Genomic DNA, 20,725 nt, shown 5'->3' with positions numbered 1-20,725 from the left:
CTAATTTAACCAGTTCAGAATGTATTTAGTAATGCAGACTTGGGAGCAGTAAGGCATCTTTTTGTCTTTGTGTCCAAAGTACAGTGCAGCTTTAATGATCAGCCTGTGATTAACATAGCTTCTGTTTCTTCTGTGTATCTTCAGTGCAAACTTGGCATCTGTATTAGAAGTGGTTAATATTTAAATGAAATCATTCCTGGACGCATGCCCTGGGAATTAAAATTGCACAGTCACTGCTTGCAGAGACAAGCATTGGCTTATCACAAACAGAAATATAGTGCAGTCTTGTCATACAGTATACAATAATTTATTGCAGATATAGAAGGGCCAGTGCAGTGGCAAACTTTTCTAGGGTTTTTTCTGTCAGTTTATTATAAACAGCCAAAAACCTACTTGTTTTAAAATGTGTTGCATGAAGCAGCACCCCTGCCTTCCTGTATTTAATTACTGCAAGGTGAAAGAGAATATATGTCAGCCTTTATTGACCTGGCATTTTATACCTTTATACCTTTATTAACTATTTCTTTGTTTTAATCAATAGCAATCAGGACATTTTCCTGTTTATGAGCGCTAATAGCCAAATAACACAAATAAATGAGTAAAACGCTTTATTAAGTGTTAGAGTATCATGTTATGATCCTTGTTATCTCCTAAGTATGTATTTATTTCATAGAAATCATTGTAGCCTATACAGACAGAGTGAATCAGGTGGCAAAAAAAGAGTGCCATGCAGACAATAATGTCTGTTTATGCAATTGCCATAGATACACCACATTATATCCTGTGATCTATCCCTGTCTATGCTCCAGTTTCTTAGCTCTTTAGATTATTATTTCAAAGGCTTGCACTTCATTAATGAAATATAACCTCCAGATTGTCCTTGGGCCCTGGACCTACGTTATGTTGTTAAAGTAGGTTTCCCAGTGAAACCTTATATGGGAACTTTTGCAAGATAAAACAAAACTTATCACGCCTGGTGAGTACAGGAACCCGGTGAAGAAGCAGCACTGGTGAGCAGCTGAGGGTGAAAACTCAGCTGGCTGGCATAGTCCCTAGGATATTATCTTGGAATGAGAGGAACATGCTGTGCAATAATTGAAGTGCAAAAAGCAATAGGTTGTAACAAGGAGATGTATGGTTCATTAACAACTTTCTCACCCTCTTTTGGTTAGTTTCCAATATTTTCAGTTGCATGGATAGTCATATTATAACCCAAATAATATTCCACTTTGTGGAACTTTACTTTGAAATGCAGGAAATAACTTGTTTAAATGGTTTTGTCATACATATTAGACATCATGAATATAAAAACTAGCCCATATTAAGATGTTAATGCTTAGTTTCTTGGCAAAGAAGGTACAAGACAATCTTGAGATATGGAAAAAATATGGGCACAATATACTCCTTTATATAATAACAACATATCCATAAACTTAGCTTCTCTTATCTATAAAACATTCCATTATATATCCAGTGTAATGGCAGATTTCAGAACTTGATTTTTAGTATTCATCTACCTGTTTGATATTACTTGAAGTTTTTACAAAGTTTAGACTGGCTTTGGCTATCCAGCAGTTTGAAAAATCTATTTTAAGTAACTTTCTTTCTTTATAAGATTTCTTTACTGTTTAATCTAAGCAGTTAACAATAATAAATTACAGATAAATTCAGTAATTACATAAAGTACAATACATAACAATAAACAGAATTATAACTGTATATATTAATTAAAAACTCTGTTTTCCAAATCTAAAATGAGATGAAAAACTGAGGTCAGGTAACAAACATCCAGATAATCATGTCACCCCTTGGAGTAAGAAACATATATATGACTCTGGAGCTCTTATAAGAGCAATTGAAATGCTACTTAATTTCTGTTTTGCAAAGATAAACTATGTATTCTAAGTTTTCTTTGTGAAAAACAACAAAAAATGAAGGTATCCACTGAAGCCATAAATATTAATTTAACCCTGTATTTCATATCATTGGATCCACTTTGAGGTTGTTACTTCTTTATAGTTTATGAATGTTCATGTCAGTAAATATCACTGTACAGTAGCTGTTTTACTTCTGTAACTTTTCTTATTTTTGTGTGGGGAGGTTGTATATGCTCATTAGACTGTCATCTGGAGAAGAAATAAAACAGTAGAGGTAGAAGTTTTAAATGTAGAACAGTGCTACAATCATTGTAGAAATAACCTATGATTTAGGGTTCTGTCGGAAAGGAATCAGTAACTGTATGCGATGGAAGACAAGTATACAAAGAGCACCATCAAGTAGAACGGTCATGGTTGTTTGTCTCAATCAGTGGAATGAAGGTCCATTGCTGGTAAAGGCAAAAGGCCAAGGCTATCACAACTGTAGCTGCACACTCACACCCACGAAATGTGAAAGTCCACCAGGAATATACAGAAAGCAAGAAAGAGATTAAAAAAAAAAACAAGTGCTAATTCATTCACTAGATACACACTGACTGCAGTTACACATTGTGCTAACCCCTTGTCTGCCTAACTGGCCACAAGTATCATATGAATACCAAGCAATAAATCATAATCATGTTGTATGAACCATAACGGTTGGCTTCACACAACTTGCTAAGTTAAAACCACATTACAATTTATCATGATTTGTGATCCAGTGAGATAGTAGCAAATCTCTTGGCCCATTTCTTAGCTTTAAGAACCTGTCCCAGCACACACAGCCTATACTATATCTTAAAGAAATCAGCAGCTTTGACAGAACGTACATGGCTATTGCAGGCTGTTGCATTATCGGTCCCCAGGCCATATTGCACTCAATGCCCATGCTACACAACACTCTCCAAAGGTTCATGCTGATTTGTGGAAAGTCATGCAGCACATAGCTAGCAAGACAACAACCTGCACTTCCAATTTGGCAACAGACAAATATAATAAAATTTTAAAAACACCAAACACTAATAGGAAATAGAATAACATCTTCCTCTAACTTAGTGTTTCTCAACCTTAGCAATTCTGGGAGCTGAAGTCCACACATCTTAAAGTTGTCAAGGTCGAACTGCATACAAGAATAAGAGCATAGTAAGAGCCAGCAGCCCTCCTGATCTCTCTTCCATGGCCCAAAACAGTAGAACCAAACATAGAGAACAATTATCAGGGGAAATGATGCTCTTTCTGGAAACCTGGAACTCTGAAGGCTCACTCACAGCCTAGTATATATCCCGTTTATCTTTTCACCATGACCACTTCTCTTTGGTAAAAATACGATATGTTAGGAACCTACAAAAGTAAGCTTATATAATAGATCTTGTGATATTTAAAGCCTATTGTGTGAATCAAATCATAATGGTCTGGGAAACTTGTGGCTTCTTCCATAATGCATTATTAAACATATCATAACTAAGCATGCATTGTGAACTATACCATAGATTTCTTGCAGGGCGCAACAGCATTAATATACAAGGATCTGTATTTTTTAGTTTGGGCAAACTGGCAAAAAGTGTGAAAATTTAGAATGTGATTGTAAAACATTTTAGTGTTGTTTTTTTTAATTATTGGGGATAGCCAATATTAGAGGGTCTATTTGTATAACATAGCTTTCTGAAATCAAGCTATGGTAGACAGAAAGAAAATCCAGAACTTGAGGCAAAACTCAGAAAAGACCAAAAAAATAAAAATAAAAATTGGCATTGTATTGGTTTTATATAAAGGATTATATATTGAAAGACCCAGGAAGGTGTTTTGTATATTAAAATAGATTCTGATCTCTTTGTAATTACTGCTTTGATATTTAAAAAACATTGGAAGGAAGAATGGGAGAAGAGGAAGAAAACAACTACCATTCAATTATTATGAAACTGAAAATTCAATCTTTGGCTTTGTTCCCATGCTGTTTCTTGATCTTTTGCATACCTACCTTCTATTAGCTGAAGATCAAAATAATAATTCCCTTCTGCTTGTGATGACATGCTGAAGATTAGCCTCTTTTTGCAATTTGCCATCTTCCTAATATTTTCCAGATCCTTTCTTATTTTTTGTTAGTTTTGTTAGATTACTCTTCACAATTTTGTAGAATGAATAATTTTGCTTTAGAATCAGGTATCTCTTATGAGAATAACAGATATGATAAGTTCCATCTTGATCCTCTAAGCCTGGATAGAGAGTCAACCTTCTTCCAGCCTACAGATACAGAATTAGCAGCAGGAACATAGCATCTTCACTGCTTTGGCTTTGTTTTCACCCCACAATTGTGACTCAGAGACACAAAGGAGAGTGCGATTATAATTCACCCTTCTCTTACTGTATGCAAAGTGACAGTGTTCCTAATTGGCCACCAGACATCTTTTATTTAGTTTCATTTAAAAGAGAAAAGGAAAGAAGTGTCAATCAGTCAGCCAACCAAAAGATGGTTGGGACATTCTCTGAGGAATAGAAGGATTAGCTAGCTATGGTATCCTACACTGACTCTGTGTTTTCATGTGGTAAGTAATTTATACATGGTACCTTAGCATGTCATGAAAATGCACTATATAAGGAAATAGATTTCAACTATTTAAAATTCTAATAAATAGAATTTATTCATAACTCTGTTTAATTGAAAATAATTTCAATACATTTCAAACTATATTCAAGCATAATCTGATATAATTAAGGCAAATAGTATTAACTAAAAACTTTTATACATAGAAAATGCATTATACATGTAAAATGCATTTATACATAGAAAATCCTTAAAGAAACACAGAGCGTTTTATCACTTTATTATATGGAGCAAACTAATTCTTCAGATTATCTTTATTTGGGGATTATGAATTTCTAAGATACATTGACCTGTTTTTAGAGTATTACAAAATCATTATTAATACACAGTACTAATGAATATTGTGTACAATCCAGAGTTGAGAGGTGGGTAAGCGACAGGAATATTATTTATACTGAGTGAGACAATTGAGCCATCCATCTAGGATCTACATTCAGTGACCGGCAGGGATAGTCAACACTTTCAGACAGAGGATTTCCCCAGTTTTGGTTGCAGAGGTTAGGATTGAAACTTTGCCTTGTAGGCAAAATATAATCTCTTTAATTGAGTTACAAGCCTTTACTTAAAATAAGGAAGGATAACCTGTTGAATGACAAGCACAGCTAAGGGAGAATGACACTTTCAGACCAATAGTATCTGTGATAAAGTGTTGTTTGACTGAGAACGATGCAACTGCAACTCCCATTTGTCTTAATGTTGGCTGAGCATGATGGGAGTTATGCTCCCACATAACTTCTAATCTGGAGAGGATAGATAGAGGACTTCTTCTGCTATCTTTCACTTGTTATAATGAATTAAGGAAAATAAATAGCTGTCCTGGATTTTTTTTCTGTCTTGAAACAACAAACATTAAGATTTTGCATGTGAGGGTTACTAACTGCAATTAGAAAACATTTGTGGTATTCGTGACATCAGTATGATGGTTTCAAGGGCATATATTAAAATCTTGCTCAAAAAGAGAAGCCGTGGCCGATTCTGATTTCCTGGAAAATAGGGTTTCAATCTTCACTGTTCACTCTTCTTGGTAATTTGGTAACTTTAACCTTTTTTGCCCACTTTTCTTGAATTCCAGTTCCAGAATATTTATTTTTAGAAAATGATAAGGAATGCTGTAATCTAATACAAAACAGTTTAGTTATGTTTTAAAGTTCTCAGTCCTGAGGAAAACCTATGAGGCCAAATGAAATATGTTGTTGTTTAGTCGTTAAGTCGTGTCCGACTCTTCGTGACCCCATGAACCATATTGCGCCAGGCCTTCCTGTCCTTCACTGCCTCCCTGAGTTTGTTCAGTTTCATGCTCATTGCTTCAGTGATGCTATCTAACCATCTCATCCTCTGCCATCCTCTTTTCCTTTTGCCTTCAATCTTTCCCAGCATCAGGGTCTTCTCCAAAGAGATCTCTCTTCGCACAAATGAAATATAGTAATGACAAATCTGACTGTTCAAGCCTGAATCTGCCAAATTGCAAACATAGTGCAGGAGTGCAACCTGGTTTAAGGAATACATGGAGAACCCTGGAGGGGAGAGCTGATCTCCTGCCATTTATTTCTCTAGGAGCTGATGCCCAAACTCTCTTTTCACTTAGCCAGGCCACAGTGGCAGAGGTCGTGAACTAACTGCTGGGAAAAAAAGCCGACAAGAAAAAGGGGTTCCGTCCTCGTGTAGGAAGGCATTTTCTCCATCAATCAGCCCTCAGATTTATAGAGAGTTTCAACATAAGATTTTGCCAGCATTGCCTTTAATTTGAGGTCCTTGTTGCTCTTAAACTAGGTTTCTGACTTGTAAATGGAGTAAAGGCCCACCAGTGAGGCAGCGTCAAGAAATTTAACAAAGCCTCCTGAAGCATGTACCCTAGTTGTTCACTTCAGATCAATAAATGATCACTTCTGGCCAGGAATGGATGGACACAGACAAATGCAGAATAGGGGCACATGTGCTTTCCTTGTCTATAAACAGCATCCTCTGTAGATTAATCAATATCTGTCTGGCATCTCTCATGTATCTGTCCATTCCAAATGTGAGGAAAAAATTTAATAGTGTAATGAAATTGGTGCCAGCACATTATCTTTATTTGAGAATCATACTTGGCTTACAAGTTGATGCTGGACATTGTGGGGTGTTCCCCCCCCCCCCATTTTATTTGCAAGAGCAAGCACCCATGGGAAAAAATCCACTTCACAGCTTGGTTTTATTCATTAGGCACAAACAGCCTCATTAGTAATACAGCTATCCAAAGCATTTGAAAGAGGCTCCTTGCAATGCATGTTACTGAGAATGAAGGAACTTTCTTGAAATTATTAAAGTAGCTGCATCCTTTCTAATGCTTGCATGGCTGCTTTAAAGATGGGTTTTTCCTGGCTGTTTTGGGGTGTGTGTGCATGCACAGAAAACGTCTATTGGGATGTGGCCACTTCCTTGCTTTGAGGAGAGTTTAGACTATTGTTCCTTTTTTGCTCACTTCTGTTGTTAAAATCTCATGCCCGAAAACTTTTGCCTGCTGCAGATGTAATTAATTGGTGCAATATCTTTGTTGTGATTACAGCGTGGGTACATAAATTCACAGAGGTAACTGTCAGCCATCAATTGATAACCCTAACCTTAATCTAACCTGTTCAGTGGGAAAAAAAGTGCAAGACAGTTGAAGTAAGTGGACATAATCGATTGGTGCGCAAAACTCACAGGCGGGCAAAACCTTTTTGGCAGGCAAAAAAGAGCAAGAGCCAAGGTTTGTGCTAACTTACTTTGCACAGCCAAATACATAATCTCAATACTTAGTTTAGAGAATCAAAACTGTGTTTGCTCAGATATATAACACGTTCAATATTACAGCTTGAAGATGCAGTATCTTGAAGAAGAAATAGCCAAAGGGTTAAAAAAGGAGAGAGTAAATTGCTTTCACAGATGTGTTAGATTATAACAATTTGGTTTGTAATTTCAATTCTAATCATGCTCACTAAAGAATAAAAGTAACTAAATATGCTATTGAATAAACAGACTTAAGATCATGTCACAAAAATGCTCTATGTTGTGGCTGCCAGTTCTAAATTCACTTTCAAGGGTGTGTTCTACATTCAGATTAATTTATTAAATATATTTAATGCAGTATTAATTTGAAAATGGTGGTGCTGTAAATTTAAAGGATTTAAAATTGTTACAAATTCAACTTCAGAAACCCAATGTTTTTTGAAAATACTGAACTAAATTAAAACCACCAAGACTTTACAAAATAATAACATCTTCCAGCTACCTAGCAGAGTTACAATTAAACATAAATTCTGTTAAGAACATAAATGGTTTTAAACCTAATTTGGTACTGGATTATAGCAGCAATGTATATTTGCTCATGGATTGCAGGACAGCTTCATTTGGTGTTACATTCTGGATGCTAAGAGCAGTGGGAATGTCAATAGCATCTATGTATATGTGAACTCTTATCAAGCATTAGATGGCCAGTTGTCTGGCATCTGTATCAAAGCTGAAATTTTGTTATCCCAAATTTATACTATAGTTGTTGTTGTTGTTGTTTAGTCGTTAAGTCGTGTCCGACTCTTCGTGACCCCATGAACCATATTGCGCCAGGCCTTCCTGTCCTTCACTGCCTCCCTGAGTTTGCTCAGTTTCATGCTCATTGCTTCAGTGATGCTATCTAACCATCTCATCCTCTGCCGTCCTCTTCTCCTTTTGCCTTCAATCTTTCCCAGCATCAGGGTCTTCTCCAAAGAGATCTCTCTTCGCATTAGGTGACCAAAATATCTGAGCTTGAGCTTCATTATCGATCCTTCCAATGAGCAATCAGGGTTGATTTCCTTTAAGATTGACTGGTTTGACCTCCTAGCAGTCCAGGGGACTCTCAAGAGTCTTCTCCAGCACCACAGTTCAAAGGCATCAATTCTTCGGCGCTCGGCCTTTTTTATGGTCCAGCTCTCACAGCCATACATTACTACTGGAAAAACCATAGCTTTGACTATGCGGATCTTTGTCGGCAAGGTGACGTCTCTGCTTTTTAATATGCTATCTGGGCTTGCCATAGCTTTCCTCCCAAGGAGCAAGCGTCTTTTAATTTCATGGCTGCAGTCTCCATCTGCGGTGATCTTGGAGCCCAAATAAATGAAGTCTGTTACTGCTTCCATTTCTACCCCTTCTATTTGCCAGGAATTGATGGGTCCAGATGCCATGATCTTAGTTTTTTTAATGTTGAGTTTCAAGCCAGCTTTTGCACTCTCCTCTTTCACCCTCATCAAGAGGCTCTTTAGTTCTTCTTCACTTTCTGCCATTAGGGTGGTATCGTCCGCATATCTGAGGTTGTTGATGATTCTCCCTGCAATCTTAATTCCGGCTTGTGATTCTTCCAGCCTGGCATTTCTCATGATGTACTCTGCATATAGGTTAAATAAGCAGGGTGACAGTATACAGCCTTGTCGTACACCTTTCCCTATTTTGAACCAATTGGTTGTTCCATGACCGGTTCTAACTGTTGCTTCTTGGCCCGCATACAGATTTCTCAGGAGACAGGTAAGGTGGTCTGGTATTCCCATCTCTTTAAGAATTTGCCACAGTTTGTTGTGATCCACACAATCAAAGGCTTTTGCATAGTCAATGAAGCAGAAGTAGATATTTTTCTGGAACTCTCGTGCTTTCTCCATGATCCAGCGAATGTTGGCGATTTGATCTCTAGTTCCTCTGCCTCTTCGAAACCCAGCTTGTACATCCGGTAGTTCTCGGTTCATGTATTGCTGAAGCCTAGCTTGTAGGATTTTGAGCATAACCTTGCTAGCATGTGAAATGAGTGCAATTGTGCGATAGTTTGAGCATTCTTTGGCGTTGCCCTTCTTTGGAATCGGAACGTAAACTGACCTTTTCCAATCCCGTGGCCACTGTTGTGTTTTCCAAACTTGCTGGCATATTGAGTGCAGCACTTTAACACCATCATCTTTTAGTATTTTAAATAATTCAGCTGGAATACTGTCATCTCCACTAGCTTTGTTGTTAGCAATGCTTCCTAAGGCCCACTTGACTTCACTCTCTAGGATGTCTGGCTCAAGGTCAGTGATCACACCAGCGTGGACATCAGGGACATTAAGATCTTTCTTGTATAGTTCTTCTGTGTATTCTTGCCACCTCTTCTTAATCTCTTCTGCTTCTGTTAGGTCCCTGCCTTTTTTGTCCTTTATCATGCCCATCTTTGCACTAAACGTTCCTTTCATATCTCCAATTTTCTTGTAGAGATCTCTAGTCTTCCCCATTCTATTGTTTTCCTCGATTTCTTTGCATTGTTCATTTAAGAAGGCCTTCTTATCTCTCCTGGCTATTCTCTGGAAATCTGCATTCAGTTGCTTATATCTTTCCCTTTCACCCTTGCTTTTCGCATTCCTTCTTTCCACAGCTATTTGTAAAGCCTCATCAGACAGCCATTTTGCTTTCTTGCATTTCTTTTTCTTTGGGATGGTTTTAGTTGCTGCCTCCTGTACAATGTTACGGACCTCCGTCCATAGTTCTTCAGGCACTCTGTCTACCAAATCTAATCCTCTAAATCTATTCATCACCTTCACTGTGTACTCACAAGGAATATGATCTAAGTCATACCTGAGTGGTCTAGTGGTTTTTCCTACATTCTTCAATTTAAGCCTAAATTTTGCAGTAAGAAGCTCATGATCTGAGCCACAGTCAGCTCCTGGTCTTGTTTTTGCTGTCTGTATAGAGCTTCTCCATCTTTGGCTGCAAAGTATATAATCAATCTGGTTTCGGTATTGACCATCTGGTGATGTCCATGTGTAGAGTCGTCTCTTGTGTTGTTGGAAAAGAGTGTTTGCTATGACTAGCTTGTTCTCTTGACAGAACTCTATTAGCCTTTGCCCTGCTTCATTTTGTACTCCAAGGCCAAACTTGCCTGTTATTCCGATTACTCCTTGACTTCCTACTTTAGCATTCCAATCCCCTATGATGAAAAGGACATCTTTTTGGTGCTAGTTCTAGAAGGTGTTGTAGGTCTTCATAGAAGCGGTCAACTTCAGCTTCTTCAGCATCAGTGGTTGGGGCATAGACTTGGATGACTGTGATATTGAATGGTTTGCCTTGGATATGCACTGAGATCATTCTGTCGTTTTTGAGGTTGTACCCCATTACTGCCTTTCCCACTCTCTTATTCACTATGAGTGCAACTCCATTTCTTCTAAGGGTTTCTTGCCCACAGTAGTAGATATAATGGTCACCCGAATTAAATTCACCCATTCCCGTCCATTTCAGTTCACTGATTCCCAAGATGTCGACGTTCAATCTTGTCATCTCATGTTTGACCACATCCAGCTTGCCTTGGTTCATAGATCTTACATTCCAGGTACCTATACAATATTGTTCTTTACAGCATCGGACCTTCTTTTCGCTTCCAGATACATCCACAGCTGAACGTCCTTTCGGCTTTGGCCCAGCCGCTTCACTCTTTCTGGAGCTACTTGGAAATGCCCTCCGCTCTTCCCCAGTAGCATATTGGACACCTTCCGACCTGAGGGGCTCATCTTCCGGCATCATATCTTTTAGCCTTTTAACATTGTCCATGGGGTTTTCTTGGCAAGGATACTGGAGTGGGTTGCCATTTCCTTCTCCAGTGGACCACATTTTGTCAGAACTCTCTGTCATGACCTGTCCGTCTTGGGTGGCCCTGCACGGTATAGCTCATGGCTTCACTGAGTTACGCAAGCCCCTTCGCCACGACAAGGCAGTGATCCATGAAGGGGTTATACTATAGTACATCATCTTAGAATCTACTTCAGTATTTGCTTTTTTAGTAATTTTGTGGGATTTCTCTCATGTACTTTCTAAGTAGTATGCGTGAGGAATGTTTGTGGGGCGGGGGAATCCATTATTTAACTAATCTTGAAGTTTTAATTAAATACTATATAACCTTTAAGTTCTTGTTTGCTTAAAAGATGAATGCATTGGTCCTCCCTTTATGTCAATGTTATTATACAAACCAACGTTGAAAAAATCAGTGACAGCTTCTCTGTATTGGCAGAGTAAAAGTGAATCAATTAGCCAAGCCTGCAAGCAGGTACTCATGTCAAGTTTGTACATCTGTTTAATTAATCCATAGAGAACTCCTAGAGTCAAAATTAAATAGTCTTTGCAAAGAACAGCCTAAAACAGATTCATGCCAGCAATGCCATAGGCGTCACTGTTTATTCAATTTTCTTTTTACAATTAAGCCATAAAACTGCGAGCAAGGAAGGAAGTGTCATGTGAGTAACCTTCCAGCAGAAAGAGAAACCGGAGCAAATCATTTCCATTCATTTCTGTCATCAGCTTAAAAATGGCAAAGCCAATTTAACTTTTTTCTTTTCTTCTCCCGCCCTCCCGCCTTTTAATTTTAGGAACAAGTTCCAGTTTACCATCCAACTCCTAGCCAGACCCGCCTAGCCACACAGCTTACGGAGGAAGAACAGATTAGAATAGCACAACGGATAGGCCTTATACAGCACCTGCCAAAAGGAGTCTATGATCCTGGAAGAGATGGTTCGGAGAAAAAGATCAGAGAGTAAGTTGAAGAAATACCATTTTTGATAGTCATCTCACCTAAGAGATGGCTTTCACATATTTTTCCAAAATCTTGTTCCTTGTTTACAATCCGCTTTCTTCACCTTCTTGGATTATATATACTGTTTTTTTCTTGTCTTTTTTTTTTTTTTTAATGGTAAGCGGACTTTTCTGGGGTGGTTCCAGACAAAACCTTCATTGTGCAGTTGCCTTGCCTTATTTACAGAATTTTACAGCAGGCCCAGATGACCTTGTTTTTCATCTGTATTCTTTCCATGTTTTCTCACCACTTCTGGATTTTATTTTTCCTTACTTCAGAAATCTGTTTTTAAAAAAAGGATGGAAATAGCTGTACATTTTCCTTTGCATAGTGAAATGGCTGAGAGCATCCTTAATATATATTTTAAACATTTAAAACAGCCAGATGATTCTCATCTTTCACCTAAATCTTTTCACCATTCTGTACCTGTTTTATATTTATGCATTGTACTACATGCATAAATGCACTATTGAAGTATAGAAAATATTGTTTAAACAACGCCTGTTGGTAGCTTGAATTTACACACTGTATCTTTTCCAAACAGACCTATGACCTTTTATTCATGTATATGCCTAGGTTTAATTAAAATTACACATAAATTATGCAGTAAACAGCACCAAGCTAGAGCACCCTACAGAAGTCCAGCAGCCATGCTGAAAATCACATTATTTTCCCTAATGGTCATTTGAAGTCATTTTCAAGTTTTATTTATTTTCTGGTAAGATTAATGCAGCAAAATCTCTATGCATTACAACCTTTATTGTGAAGATTGATATACTGTAACTAGTTTTTCCACTTGTCTCCACTCATATTCTGAAGAATGTCTCTAGCTGGCCAGTGGCCTCCATGCCACAACAACTAGGTTTGAAAAAGTATTTCACTGGCTTCCATGAGAGATTTTTCTTGTGCTTAACTGCAATCTGGGAGGGATTTGCATTTATGGTTACAAGGGTGTGGTTCCAGTGATAATTCCCTTCCCATCCTGCACTGCAGTTAGGCTCAGAAAAAGCTTTTTCTGAGCCTAATTGCACCAATTGTGCATATGGGCATTTGTTGTATATATATATATGGCTTATATTCTTGCAGGGTACTCCTTCTTTCTAGCATACAACCTCCAGGAGGTTCTTTTGAGAAGAATGTGACGGTCTAGCTGCAAAAGTTTGCCCAACTTGTTCTGCTTACATAGCAACATATGAATAGTTTGGATTTAGGTACTGAATGAGTCAAGACCCCTAAAGCTGGGTTTTTCTGCTGCCATCTTGCCAGAATACTATAGTTGCTTTCCATGCTTTTCTGGAGGCTCTCTGATTCTCAGGAACACTTTTTTGGAAGTATTACAGGTAGTCCTCGACTTATGACCACAATAGGGACCAGAAAATTAATTAAGCAGTGCGGTTGTTAAGCGAGGCATCACATGACCACACCCGCTTTTACGAGATTTTTGCAGCAGTCATTAAGTGAATTACCATGCTTAAGTGAATCACATGGTCATTAAGTTAATCACACAATCATTAAGTGAATCACATGGTTCCCCATTGATTTTGCTTGTCAGAAGCTGGCTGGGAAGGTCGCAAATGGAGATCATGTGATCCTGGGATGCTGCAACCATTGTCAATACATGCCAGTTGCCAAGTGCCTAAATTTTGATCATGTGACTGTGGGGACGCTGCAATAGTCATAAGTGCGAGGACTGGTTGTAAATCGCTTTTTTCCAGTGCTGTCATAACTTCGAACAGTTGCTAAACGAATGGTTGTGAGTCAAGGACTACCTGTAATGAATGTAATGGAGCCCACTGGGCAGCTAGTGACATTCTTCAGAATATCAGTGGAGACAAGTGGAAAAACTGTAGTTACAATATATCAATTTTCATTAAATTTCATTACAAAACCGTGGCTAAGATGCTGGGAGAAAGCAGGAGACCACAACTTCTAGTCTTCCCTTTGGCATGAAAGCCAGCTGGGTGACTTTGGGCCAGCCTCTCTCTCTCAGCCCAACCCATCTCACAGGGTGGTTGTTGTGGAGAAAATAGGAGGCCACCTTGAGTTAACCAGAAATACATTTGGGATAAAAATCCAATAAATAACTACATGCACAGTGGGCAGGAGAGGGTCAGAATTCAACCTAAAATCCCAGTCCAAAGACAGTTAGCTGAGCTTCCTTTGTTGATTTCAGTGGGACTGTGGCACTCGTGGTATATGTAAATGACATCATTGAACAGTAGCAACTGACCAACTTTGGCTATTGTGATCCGCTCCTATAAATATGTATTTTTGCTTGCCTAGTGTTCAGTTAAACAGGAAGCCTGCCCTCTCTGATTTAGGATCAAATTACCATTTCTCTACTTGATATACTGAATCTTTTATAGACTTTTTTTCCTGTTACTATTGGGGTTTTTCTTCCCCACTCTGTACCTCTTATCCTTTCAAAAAATTAAGGTTGAATTATAGAATTACCTGTATGTTTCATTCTATACAGACTTTAACTCAAATTATAATTTCCTTTACTTTGGGAATAAAGTAGGAACATGAGGCTTACCTATTATTCTGCTTTGCTAGAGAGCTGTGTGTGCCCAATATGAGATGTAAATGCTATCAGTCACAGAGAGTAGATAAAAATAGGGATATTCATCATTGCAAAAGGATACTAAAACATTGTTTTGATTAGTGATGCACCCCTGTTCAGCATGCACTGTTATGGTTCCTCTATAAACCATTCAGCAAAAGGTACATTATCTTCTGTTTTTGAAGGTAAAATCTACAGGGAACAAAGTCATGCTATGGAAAATTATGAATGTAGTAGTCAATTTGTTTCCAGAGACAATTCCCATTCATATTGATATGAACTGTGTGGCAACAAACAGCTTTCCAGTGCATGCTTTTTTCACACTTATAAAGCTCAGTTTTGCTACTAATAATTGGAATGAATAATTTCCATATTATCATGCAAAGCAGATATACCACATAATTACTTATACCATATAACACAAATACAGACTGGAGTACTGGTGTGTAGCAATTCTGATGGAAATTGTTTCCCACAAATTGATTGTGTCACAGCAACAGGACAGAAGATTGTCACATAATATTTTAATTATCTGCTTGGAGACACATTTCTAGATGTCAAAGCAGACTTACAAATCCAAAGATGGAAAGTCTAAGAACTTGGATATTATGTTATTGATTTCATTCAGTTCAAAATCTTTCCCTTACAGCTCAAACCAGCTTAGGATTTGAAGATATTAAAACAGAAAATAATACTAGAAAACACCCAAAAGCCAGAATAAATTTTATAGATCTTAATCTGTCAACAGAAGCAAAAATCTACAATAGAACAATACCCAAATTTACTTTTAAGAATATATTTGGATGCGGATGAATTTATGGTTTTAAGCAATTCTCCCTTCCCCTAAGTATCTATTTTTGGGATTCAGGACAGTATATATTTGTTCATCCATTTATTTATTCAATTTATGTGGCTACCCATCTGAAATAACTGATTCTGGACAGCTAACAACAACTTAAAAAATCAGCAAAAAATCAATAAAAAATATAAAAAAAAGATAGTTGACAACCAAGAGTTAAAACAAAAAAGTCATCAGTACAGATGCAGTACAAACATTTCAGCAAAACTAATTCACAAAGTCCAGCAGACATTTCAGTCCCCAAGCCTAGGAACACAGCCATCTCTTCAGGGCCTTGTGAAAGACAAATAAGGACTTGGCCAGTTTGATTTCCAGGGGGGGTGGGGATTATGTCTTATAGGGCAGGCACAGCAACAGAAAAAGCTCTTTTCCTGAGTCCCACCAGCCGACACTCTTTAATGGATGGGAATTGTAACATGCCTGCCTCTCTTGTCACATTTGAGGGGTTTGGTAGATGTGATCGGAGAGAGGCAGTCCTGCAAATAACCTGGCCTCAGATCAGGGAGAACTTTATAGATAACCACCAGCACCTTGAATCCAAAAACATATTGGCAACCAATGCAGCTCACAGAGCAGAGTTGTAACACACATGGATTAAAAAGTGCCCATAGCTGCCAGTGCTGCTGCATTTTGTACCGACTGCAGATTCTGGATGCTCTTCAAGGACAGCCCCATGTAGAGCACACTGCAACATTTCGTCTGGGAGGTAACTAAGATGTGAGAATGATTAGAATTTCCCTGTCCAAGAAAGGGAGCAATTGGCACACAACATGAAGCTGTGGAAAGGTTCTCCAGGTCACAGTCACTTCTGTTACTCAAACAGAAATTGTGCACTGGTTCTGTGTGGGTTAGTCTAATCCCATCCAGAACAAAAGATGGAGAATCCCCTGAACCAGGGGTGTTAGAATCCAAAGCCACTTAGTTGTGTTAGGGTTGAGTTGAAGCCTGTTTTGCCCCATCCAAACCTCCACAGGCTCCCAACACCAAGACAGAACCTCCACGGCATCACTTGGACAGCCCATGGTGAAGATACCTCACCCCATGCCATTGGATGACCTCAGCAGTGACATCATAAATGTTAAAAGGAGTGGAGAGTGTGTCGAGCCCAGTGACACCCACAATGCAAGGGTATCTAAAGTGGCATTGGTGGCTCCATTGAAAGAAGGAATTGGCAGAAATAGTTGCCCTGCTCCTCTCTCTGGTAGAGAATTCTTCTGAATTCTAGTTCACCAATGTAGCATTTTCATTTGTGAGAAATCAATTATGGATTCAATCTATTGAGAACAAATTCAGTGTTTTGGAATGATCAGATGTAAACCCCATAAAAATATTGTTGGAGGATCTGAAGTGAACAGTTTGTGCTAGAAAACCCTCATATGTTACTGAGTTGAACTTGCCCCGGAGGAATGGGCCAAAATCCATAATTACAGAAAGCAACTGGTTATAGTTATTGTAGCTAATGTGGTGCAACCAGTTTCTTAAATCTAAAAGGGGATTATCTTTTCATATTGGGACATCACATGTTGAGTGATTTTGTTTATGAAATAAACAAGCACAAAATGTTGAGTGAACAAATAACATCAAATTTCTTTATGTACATGTAGAATCCATATGGAGTGCTGATAACTTTCAGTGGCATAGATATTTAAAAAAATCTGAATATCCAAAATGTGATGTTTTTCACAGAATTGTTCCAAGGTGATTTCAGATTGCACAAATGGCTTATTTCCCCCATTTTTAAAATCTAAAACTTAGCAGTATCTAGCCCAGAAACGAAGAGAAATAATGTAATACATATTAGGAAAACTGAGATTAATATTAAGTGCTTTATTGAATTAAAAACTCAATAATAATAAAAATGCATAGCATTTCCAAGTGGCTTGAGAAGTATGTACTCATCCCCAAAATTAAACTCTCAACAAGAAATTTGGTAAGCAACAATCATCTTAAATAATAAAACTATTCTAAATTACTTAAACTGAAATTGCAAATCTTAAAAACATGAAATAAAGGGATTCTGTCTTCAACTATGTTATTATCTCTGTTAATTAAAATAGGCTCTATAGCAGGCTTCTACATACACTCATTCAACCCTGTATGCTCAGTGAGGCTTATTCTGAGATAAATGTGCACAGATTTGCAACCTTAATAAATTTCATATGGATTTTCAGAGATTATAATGTAATAATAACTTCTAAAAGTTTAATATCAAAGATTTAACAAGTAACAACTTTAATATATATTAGAAGGCAAGATTTTTCTCTATAATTTCATGAGAATATGTCTATACAGTTTGCATTTTCTCCATCTTGTTTTTCTTTTTTTCTAGATGTGTGATCTGTATGATGGACTTTGTTTACGGGGACCCTATCAGATTCCTGCCCTGCATGCATATTTACCATCTGGACTGTATAGATGACTGGTTGATGAGATCTTTCACGTGTCCTTCCTGTATGGAGCCAGTTGATGCAGCATTATTGTCCTCTTATGAGACTAACTGAGCCAGAGTGTCTCTTCTGACCTGTCAAGAAAACATCATTTTTAATGGATTATACCTATCATTCTACCCAAAGAACCAGAGATAGTAAACAAAATCATGCACACAAAAAGCTCATTTCCTTAAAAATTACAAGACAATAATTTCCAACTAAGGTAATTGATAATGAGAGGAAAGAAGAGACATCTTTTAGGGAATATAGACACATAGGATGCTATTTTTATGTAAAGCCTTGATCCAGTGCTTAAAAATAGTTACTCTTCATGAAAGCCTGCTAGCATACCCATCCAGAGGAATTGCGTGAAGAGTAATAGTAGATACTAAATATTAAATTGTGTGGACTTCAATTAGCAAGATATTCTGCTCAAGCATCATTGACTCAAACGAGAGTATTGCGATGAGAAAATGTACTCTGCTTGTATGAGAGAGAGCAGAAGCAGTGTGAGACGCACATGTGTACTTGGAAGAAAGAGAAAGAGGTACTGAAACATCCTTTCTCCTAAGGAAAAGGGCATGTCTGCTCAGATTGCTCACAGGTTCCTGGTATTTGGGTCAATGCTCTATTTACAAAAAATCCTACGTTTTTATAACACTGGCACAAAAATAGTTTTAAGCTTGTTTGCACAATTCTTTTTTTATCCATTGGAAATGGAATCCATTTTGCCTTAGTCTTTTTAAATAGCATATTCTTATGTTTGAGCTGGCTCTATGCTTGAAAATCAGTTTATTTATAACCTGTTATACAAGTGCTATATGTTGTTTGCAGTTAGGATTATGTGGACTTCAAAAAGATCTCCTGGCTTATACGCAAATGTGAGATGCACTATCTCTTTTCTGTACGCAACATTTTAATGTCGAGGTATTAAAGAAAAATCAGAAGACAAGCCAGTGCTTTTCTTTCCCTGCCTTGCATTTTGCCTAAAGTTTGCTGAACCAAGATCAATGTTATTATTGGCAGGTAAAGACAGAGAACGGTGAACATGTAAGCATGATAAAGATCACCTATCATCACAAAATTTGTTTAAATACCCATCTTACAAAAAGTATTACATGGGACCATATAAAAAAGATACTGCATCTTTCATTCTTGTAGTTCTTAGATTTGAAAGACCATACTGTGTCTTAGTCTATGTAATCAATGTATCTTTTGTATTTTGTTGGCTGGCAAAGCAGTCTGTCAAGCAGATGTTAAATAATCTATATTTTATGTTTTGTACAAAAATGCAAAAATTGTATTTGGCACAGAATTACATAGGACTGATCAAGTGAGTGAACTGCAGCTCGTGAGGGCTGTTTTGAGTTATTGTATGTCTGAAACCAGAAAAAGGTGTGCTTGTAGAGAAAGTCATGCAAGGAAAGTGTAGTTATAAAAACAGTTGTCAATTTAGCATGTGGGGCTTTGTCCTATTGAGTGTTCTTTAATGTAATTTTTATACATTTGACTTATAGCCAATTCTTTTAATTTAGCATGAGATACAGGCTCCAGTTAATAGCACTGTATTACGGAGGACTGGACATGATTTTAAAAGTTGTATTTAAACAAACTGCTGCACTGAAGACAGTAAGCTTAACAGTATAGAGTAATTAGATGTCAAATAATTTCTACAAGGTTAGTAGTATGCAAACATCTGACATATGGCTTATTTCTTATTCTGCAGAACCTTTCATTCAGATGCTTCAGTCCATATCCAAAGTGCACACTCGTTTATTCATACAGCTCCTATGCAAGCAGATTTTCTCTCCAAATTATAGTGAGCAAGGCATATCGAGCATGATCAGAGTTAGCCTTAGAAATGAAAACAAAAACAAAAACAGAGGCTGGGGAAGAGCTCCGTATGTGCCTCAGCACCCTTGTACCTGTCTAAATAGCTCAATTGCAGTTCTGCATCAGATACAGATGGCTACACTATGGTGCATCGAAGAAAGCCGTTTGAAGCAAGTACCATGTTAGGTTGATTTACATTTTACAAGAAACTTTTTAGTGCAACCCCCTTCAACTGTTCTTAATTACCAGAAGTAAAGAGAGATAAAAGGAAGTTGTGCAATATTTTCAGAGTAAACCATACTACCTTATAATTCCATGTGTTTTTTCCATAAATGTTAATGTCTATCTTGTTAAGTATTATAGCCAGACTTTTCTTCTTTTACCTTGGATGTTAAATTGGCAAATGAACCATTTTTAAACACCTTATTCATGTTCACTGTTTTCTTTCTATGACTCTTTTTAAAGTGCTATGAGAGTAGTATTAATCTGCTGGGAATTTATGTCCTCCTACGTCTTAACTTTTACCACTGAGAAGCTGGGCGGGGGGCAAACCACAGCCAACATATGCCCCCTGGGGGACTTTGGTTTAGCCTGCAGCAGATGCTCATGACCTCTCCTTCTCCCTTGTCTCCCACTTCCTGATTTATTGCTGTTGCCGTCATTGCTGACTTTCCAAGAGACCATATTCCTGTATAATCAGCAACCCTACAGTCCAGTATCCTGACTTGTGCCCTTGAGGGGTCTCTATGGTTGTTAGCCACCTTTTATTGAAAGAGCCAGTAACCATAGAGCTTTCTTAGTGCAAAAGTCAAAGTGTGTGTCCAGAAACACTTTGTTTCTTTAACACTCAAATCAGAGTTATGGATGTGAACATTTGTACAATGCCTGCTTGGTCCTTTTCTGATCAGTTGCCCAGCAAGCCACTGTGAAGCAGTTAGGTATGTGAGGAAGCCCTC

General features: G+C 37.7%; 1 protein-coding gene across 2 annotated transcripts in view; it reads left to right on the top strand.

The window, feature by feature from the left end:
* The window catches only part of RNF11 (ring finger protein 11), a 32,711-nt gene extending 11,989 nt beyond the window's left edge, over window positions 1-20,722 (top strand). For both annotated transcript variants that reach the window (XM_088128473.1, XM_088128472.1), the window contains 2 exons: window positions 11,883-12,046; window positions 17,837-20,722. In XM_088128473.1, the coding sequence (XP_087984599.1) occupies window positions 11,883-12,046; window positions 17,837-18,008 (336 nt within the window). In that variant the 3' untranslated portion in view covers window positions 18,009-20,722. The remainder of the gene's footprint in view (window positions 1-11,882; window positions 12,047-17,836) is intronic.
* Window positions 20,723-20,725: the final 3 nt, after the last annotated feature.

This window comes from Python bivittatus, unplaced genomic scaffold, assembly GCF_059951505.1.
Source record: "Python bivittatus isolate LINGU-HERP-01145 unplaced genomic scaffold, Pbiv_v1 ctg000700_np1212, whole genome shotgun sequence".
NCBI lineage: Eukaryota > Metazoa > Chordata > Lepidosauria > Squamata > Pythonidae > Python > Python bivittatus.
This window is presented reverse-complemented; position numbering and strand designations above follow the sequence as displayed.